The sequence below is a fragment of the Hemibagrus wyckioides genome, linkage group LG26 (assembly GCF_019097595.1).
Source record: "Hemibagrus wyckioides isolate EC202008001 linkage group LG26, SWU_Hwy_1.0, whole genome shotgun sequence".
NCBI classification, from domain to species: domain Eukaryota; kingdom Metazoa; phylum Chordata; class Actinopteri; order Siluriformes; family Bagridae; genus Hemibagrus; species Hemibagrus wyckioides.
The window spans coordinates 18,060,058-18,067,911 of NC_080735.1; the positions used below are offsets into that span (position 1 = coordinate 18,060,058).

At 41.2% G+C, this 7,854-nt stretch overlaps 1 protein-coding gene across 1 annotated transcript; it reads left to right on the forward strand.

Moving 5' to 3' along the window:
- The first annotated feature begins 4,253 nt into the window (after positions 1–4,253).
- Positions 4,254–6,889, forward strand: si:ch211-133l11.10 (rho-related GTP-binding protein RhoU). Its single transcript, XM_058380037.1, has 3 exons — positions 4,254–4,607; positions 4,799–4,857; positions 5,719–6,889. Exons 1-3 carry the CDS (start codon positions 4,376–4,378, stop codon positions 6,181–6,183), a joined length of 756 nt encoding a protein of 251 aa, XP_058236020.1. The 5' UTR covers positions 4,254–4,375; the 3' UTR covers positions 6,184–6,889.
- The last annotated feature ends 965 nt before the right edge of the window (positions 6,890–7,854 follow it).

Genomic DNA, 7,854 nt, shown 5'->3' on the forward strand with positions numbered 1-7,854 from the left:
AACAGCACATGGGTCATTAGAAGTGTGTGTGTGTGTGGACTCGGTTCCCATGCTCCACGCTAAAAGCAAGACAGCAGGCCTGTGCTTCCAGACGCACACACACACACACACACGTGCATACTGTGGCACACGCCTGTTGACCGTGCCACAAAAAGCGTGTGTGACATCGACATGCCCCATTGGCCCTTCAACCCCCAACCCCACCACCCCCTGCCTTTTCTTATCCCCCTTCCTCATCTTTCCTTTTCATCCTCCTTTTCTTCTCCTCATCCTTTTCTCTTTCTCTCTCTCACACACACACACACACGCACCTCCCTACCAAACCTTCTTATGTTCCCGATGAAGCTCCTCCCACTTGTAATCAATTTTACCAATCAAATGAGCTGGCCTTCGTTTCACACCAGGGCTCTTAAGATAGGGTCCTCCCTTTTCTTACACACACACACACACGCTATTGGAGGTCCTTAGGGACGCTATCAGCTGCTGGGGTGGAAATCCATCATTATCTGTATGCAGGGACCTTCTCTCTCTCTCTCTCACACACACACACACACACACACAAACACACACAGATATTTCACTATATTTGTAGAAGATCTGATTTCTGTGGATAAATGATGGATAAAGTGAATATCATGTGTATCGATTGTATGTATGAACTTAAATGAGGATGCTTGTTTGTGTGTGTGTGTGTGTGTGTGTATGAGCGACGGCTGCCAGGGTCAACCCTGTCCTGGGAAAGTTGGGCTCTCCATTTAAATCAGCACATGCTGTGGCCTTCTGGTGGCTGCACGGGCCTGGAGAATGGCAGATGGCACCAGCCCATAACTATAGACTCACCACCATCACGCTATCCCTCAGGGAGAGAGAGAGAGAGAGAGAGAGAGAGAAAGATGGGGGATAACAAAAGATTGAGAACAGAACAGGAGATGCATTTGTTTCTTTTTTCAGCCCTTATCTCTCAGAGATGGAGTGGATATGCTACATGCAGCATGTTTATACAGAATTGTTGGTGTCTCCTGCAGGAGTGTGTTCTGTAACTCAGCCACATTAACACACCTACTGTTCACACTGTAGGGACACACACTCAGGAAAGTTTCTTTTCCCTTCAACATTTTAAAATAGAACCCACAAAAATCTGGGCTCTGGCTGGTTTCGCTTTTTTAATGTCTAAAGTGAGGAAACATAATGAGGCAAAGTACTAAATACAGAACAAGTTCAAGTACAAAAAGTAAACAAACTAAACAAGTTAAAATACAAAACAAGTTACAGTACAAAAAGTAAACAAACAAAACAATATAAAATACACAAGTTCAAGTACAAAAAGTAAAAAAGTAAACAAACAAAACAAGTTAAAATACAAAAAGTAAACAAATGAAACAAGTTAAAATACAAACAAGTTAAAGTACAAAAAGTAAACAAACAAAACAAGTTAAAATACAAAAAGTAAACAAACAAAACAAGTTAAAATACAAAAAGTAAACAAATGAAACAAGTTAAAATACAACCAAGTTAAAGTACAAAAAGTAAACAAACAAAACAAGTTAAAATACAAAAAGTAAACAAATGAAACAAGTTAAAATACAACCAAGTTAAAGTACAAAAAGTAAACAAACTAAACAAGTTAAAATACAAAAAGTAAACAAATGAAACAAGTTAAAGTACAAAACAAGTTAAAGTACAAAAAGCAGACAAACAAAACAAGTAAAAAAAACACAAAGTAAACAAACAAAGCAAGTTAAAATACACAAGTTAAAGTACAAAAAGTAAACAAACAAAACAAGTTAAAATACACAAGTTAAAATACAAAAAGTAAACAAACTAAACAAGTTAAAATACAAAACAAGTTAAAGTACAAAAAGCAGACAAACAAAACAAGTTAAAAAACTAAAAGTAAACAAACTAAACATGTAAAAATACCAAACAAATACAAATACAAAAAATAAACAAACAAAACAAGTTAAAATACCAAACAAATCCAAATATAAAACATTCTGTAGTTCAATCCTTTAATCAGATAAAAAGTTCCTGGGATTAATAACATTGGTCTGTTTTGTAAACAATCCAGACAATATCCACGATCTGTGACCAGAAATATCCCATCAGTGTCACATTACTGCCATTCCACCATATTACTGAGTGTGTCTGCGGTTGTTTCACCTTAAAGTGACCTGTTCTGGTCTTTCTGTTGTTTTATTTATTCTCCTCACTACTAACATTTCTAACATTCATATTTTTTAGTAGAAGCAGGACAGACAGTAAACACAATCAGACTGTCTAAAGGTAGCCTTTGTAACCTAAGTAACCAAACTCATTAAAAAAACAAGCCCAAACCACCACCCCAGAAAAAATAACCATAATCACGCATGTTGACCATGTCACGCCTCGGTCTCCCCGAGCAACAAGGCCTTTCAGCTGTCAGCGGCTCACCCGCGCGGCCGCTCCGTCTGACACCGTTTATCATTTGACCCCTCATAATTTAATCCGGGATGGAGTCTGACATCCTTCACACATGTGGCGTCTCTGTCTGAGATGTGTGGGAGGCTCCAGGCGTTCCAGCAGATTGATACCGGCCTCGTGTTCTCTACAGGCGTCCTTCCTCACTCGCTGCTACATTCTCCAGCACTAGCCGGCGTACTCGCATGCTGTTTATACAGATAAAGTAAAAACAAAGTGATCATGGAAACAGGGCACCTGTTTCAGGACACCGTCCGTAAATTACTGAAAAAAATACACTGTAATTACGATACAACCGCTAATCTTCTGCCTCTGCTAGTCGGAATTTCATCAGCGGATTTAAACAAATGTATGAAATCATACAACAAAAGAAATAACCGCAGTGAACACCGGCATTAGCTTAACGTCACGATTTCTCCACCGCATTTACAATGACTAGTTCAGCTAGCTGGGAAGCCGTTATCTTAGCGAAAACAAAAATGAAGCGTGATGTGAATGAAGTCCTCTGCACTGTGATGAATCACTTTGTAAACTCACTTCCAGACTCAGTGGATATTAGCATATGAGCATCGCACGGTAAAAAAAAAAAACAAATCCACTTTGCTAGCCAGCTAGTGATTTAGCTCAAGCTTGCGAAGGAATAAAAAAAAGGCTTGAATGGTTTCCATCATGTAATGGAAATTTGGCAGGTTGCCTTTAAGGGATTTTTCTGGTTACTGTCATGAGCATCCATGAATGAAGGCCTTCTTTCATGAGTGAAGAATAAAATTAGATGAACCATCAGAGACAATTAGGAAGGACACAATTCATTCAGCTACCATTACAGACCACCGGAAACTCATTCAAATCCATTAGGAAGCATTAAATATCTTTTATCATCCGGATGTTTGTGATATTATCCAACATTCCCAGTTTAAAGTGATAAGATGAGTTGATTGTGGGCGTGGCCTGGCCTTTCAAGGGTTTTTTTTTTGTGTGTTATGATGAGAAATGTTAGCTTATGTATATTGCTTTGAGAGATAATCAGCTAAACACAAATGAAATAACCTATTAACGCTATTCGGTGAAACAAGCTCGGCTTCATGCTAGCTTTGTTTGCTAGCTAAACGTTCGGGTTTTTCAGGTCCTGAAATAAGGTTGTATATTTATGACGTATTCAGTCATAGGTGTGAACAGAGCATGGGAACGACTCACAGGTAGGAAGTAAAGCGGTGAGATTAGTTTTGATGGATCATGCTAGTCAGTGGTTTGGGTTTGTGGCTTTGGCTTTGTCACGGCTTTTCATCGGTTTGAAGATTTCAAAGCATGGCTCTGGGTCAGACACGTGGTGAATGCTGACCTGTTGTTCTGTCGCCTGATAGTGTGAATGAACGATTAGCCTATTGAAAAGATCACAGGAAGACATGTGGGCGTGTCCATATTTGCATATTCATGTAAGTTCTTTTAATGAAGGGTAAAGTGCAAAGATGCTCTCGGTCCATTGTACTATTTTTTGGCATGGACACCGGACCCCAATAAACTGTTTATTGGTCTAGATAAGGTTATTTTAATGGTTCAGAATGACATGTTTAAAGCTGCTTTTAAAAAATAATAATAAAGTAAAGATTAAGCTCAGATGTGAAGTCGGAGCTCAGCCTATAAACCCCAGCAGCCGGTGTGGAGAAGCTCCTCTGCTCTGGTCCCCATGTGGCGCGTCATTAATCCCGTTTATGCATTTTGGTGCCAGCAGATGCGGAAGTGTGTCAATCAGCTGCAGCCTCGCGCGCAGACGTGACTCCGTAACCACGACGACGGCAGGTGCGTCTCGCGCCTCAGTTTTTTACTTTAGAAGCAAACAATCTTTCTAAAACAAAAATTAATAATAAACTAATTAACTTAGAAATCAAACATTTGGTTATCGCTATCATATGGTTATCGTATGCATGAACGAGAAATGCCAGATCGTTATCGGGTCTCCGAGCGCGCGCCCCCGGTTCCACCGAGAGCGTCACTGGACCGCACGCGCCCGCGCTCCGTTTCTACACCGGACGCTACCGTGAAGTGCGTGCTAGCAGGCGACGGAGGTGTAGGGAAGACCAGCCTGATAGTGAGCTACACCACGAACGGATACCCGGCGGAGCACGTGCCCACCGCCTTCGACAACTTTACAGGTCTGCGCGCGCTGCCCAGGTGTTTCTTTCTGCATAACTTTATTGAAATACGTGATAGGTTACGGTTAGTGGATTATGTACAGACTTAATGCACTACATTACACAGAAGCAGGAGTTATTTACTGCATCTCGTATGTCTGTACACACAGCACGTGCTCAGCTGTACTGATGACTGTTTTTTTATATTCCAGTGTCGGTGGATGTGGATGGAAGACCAGTGCAGCTTCAGCTCTGTGACACGGCCGGACAGGTGGGACAACCCACAATCAATCTCTCTCTCTGTTTTTCTCTCGGTCCATGTTCCTCTTTTACTAACTAAACCTACTTGGATTTCCGGGCCGGTGCTGTAAAAATAAGACGTCAGATGAAGGAAGGTGATATTATGATAGGAACCAAAGATGGGTCTGTAATTCTAAGCCTCTGTGGGATCAGTGATTAGAATAATATTTCAGGATTAGGTTGAGGACCTAGATGTGTACCTTGTGATTTGACTGCCCTATGTCTCTGAGCATGCCTTGAAGAAGTGGTAAGAAAAAAAAGCAGCTGATTAAAATATTCGATAAAAGAGCAGTATTTAACCTGAGGGAATTTGTGCATGTGAAGCTGATATCATGAAAGTCATGTTCAGAAGAAGAGAATGTGATACAAGAGACGGTCATAAATGTTACTTATTGCACCTTTTAACCTTTTCTGGCCTGTAATGACAGTAATAATAAGAAGAAGTAGAAGAAGATGATGAAGAAGAAGAAGAAGAAAAAGAAGAAGAAGAAGAGGGATAATAAAGATATCTTAAACTGTATTCTGTATACTTTAAATCTCACTAGCAAGCTTATGTTTACATTTCTGCTGCCTTGAACTTAGCTCCGCCCATAAGTGGATGCAGTGCGGCTCAACTCTGCCTCTCAGGACAGCTTACAGATTCAGCATGGACTTGTTGATGTTTTCACTGTAGTTCACCTGACAGGCAGCAGAGGGCGCTAAAATGACCAAGCTCTTCTTTAACATTATAACTTAACGTTTGCTCTTTGTTTTTTTTTTTAAAAATATGCTTCTATTAAACATATTACGATTGTTGTTCAACTTATTTTAATCTCTCTGCTGCCCCCTGCAGGATGACCTCGAGTGTCTGCGCCCGTTGTGTTACCGTGACGCTGATGTTTTTCTGCTCTGCTACAGCATCATTGCCCCGTCCTCTTTCCACAGTGTGAGGGAGCGCTGGGCTCCTGAAGTGCGCCGCTTGCACCCGGCGGCCCCCGTGGTCCTGGTGGGGACGCAGTCTGACCTGCGCGACGACGTGCAGGTCCTCATCCGGCTAGCACGGCAGCAAGAACAGCCCGTGAGCGTAGAAGAAGCGAGGCAGGTCACCCGCAGCCTGGGGGTCAGTGCGTTCGCCGAGTGCTCGGCTTTAACGCAGAAGAACCTGAAGGCGGTCTTTGACACGGCCATCATGGTCAGTTTAGAGCACAAGGAGGAGCTGAAGGGGATGAGGCAGAGGGTGATGCTGAGGGAGAAAACACCTGATAAGTTCAGACAGCTCTCACAGACCTGGTGGAGGAAACTCAGCTGTTTCATGTGAGGATGTTGGGAAAGGTTTTCTCCACCACTTAAGCCACAATCTATCTTCTCCACTATACCCTAACACTGACACTGACATTGGTGAGTGTGTGTGGTGCAGGTATGAGTGCTGCAGGATATCACGGAGGCTTTGGAACACTGTTAAATGCTTCACTGCACCTTCATACACACACTTAGCTTGTTTTTCCATCTTGTCAGCGTTCAATTAGAAACCAAAGCTCTTTTTTCCCATACACTATGCATGTTAATCATCCTCAAAACTTCACTGGTGTCGGTTTCTGACCACAGCACAGCTGTCGACTAGAGACGTGACACCGAGGTGGTCAAAAATCAGAGATTCAGCAAATTGTGGTGGATGTGGTGAACGTGCAGGAGGACATAAACCATCAAATGTTACTTCAACTGAAATTGATGAAAATAAATAAGTAAATAAATTATAAATAAATGATAAATTACACAAATGATTCACTGTGTGTCACTGATGATGATCTAAACCTGAGACATTTTGTGTCCTTCATGCTATATCCATGTTGCTTGTTATGAAATATTCTGATGTTTTGTTTTGTTTTTCTGTGTTATGTGAATTATTTATTTTATTTATTAGAATAATGTACCAGAGACGGTGCTTGTAAACCTTGTTGATAAAACTCTGGCACTTAAGTCTCCATAATTTTCTCTCTGTTTGAATGAAAGTGTGTTATTTACATGGTGTTGATTGTAATATGTAATAAAATACAAATCAAGCCACTGACTCTTGAATCAGTCTTTAATTCCATTTTCCAAAAGTGAACTAAACAAGCTTTTGGAGCATCACTATGGACATGAGTGAAATGATAGGTCTGGATAAACTTCCTAGCTACTAGATCCAAGCTTCTTCTGGTGGTTCATACAGACTTCTAGTGAGGTGGAACAGCTCATTCAGTCCAATATAGATATTAGTCTTTATAGCTGATCAAATTCCACTACAGTATCTAAGCAGAGCAGGTTTTGGATCCTGAGCAGGTTGGGAAACAGTGTTGGGGATAAACACTCTGTGGCTGTGTGTTGTTTCTCAGACATGATCCTGACTCAGGAAAGCGTCCTCACTGCTGCTGCTGCTGTACGGTTCATCCAGTAATGGAAGCAGACAGGGGCCACCTGGTGGGAATTAAAAGACAGATGGTGGTTTTGGTTTTCTTCTGAAGGGATCTGTTAACATCGCTCTCCACCTGTTCTCTGCACATTAAGCCTGACTTTGGCATAAAGTCAACAAAGAAGACCTTTTAACCTACAACCAATAAGCGACATGTCGCCAGTTGTTTAGTTGTTCAGATGTTCACCGAGTCTGAATGTCGTCCATTACAGGTCTCCGTGATGTAAGAACACCTCAGCTGTAGCTACAACTGCATGAATGAAGAGTTGGATTTATGTTTCATGGAAGGTTCATGTTAATACAGGACAAAAATGATCCTAAGGACAACTAACCTCAATATCCTGATATAATACAGTATATACTGTCATTAAGGTGATATCGATGTTCAACAGCAAAGGATTTACATTTACATTTCTGGTATTTGGCAGACACCCTTATCCAGAGTGACTTACAATTTATCTCATTTTATATAACTGAGCAATTAAGGGTTAAGAGCCTAGTTCAAGTGGTTAAGGCTCTGGGTTGCTGATCGGAGGATCG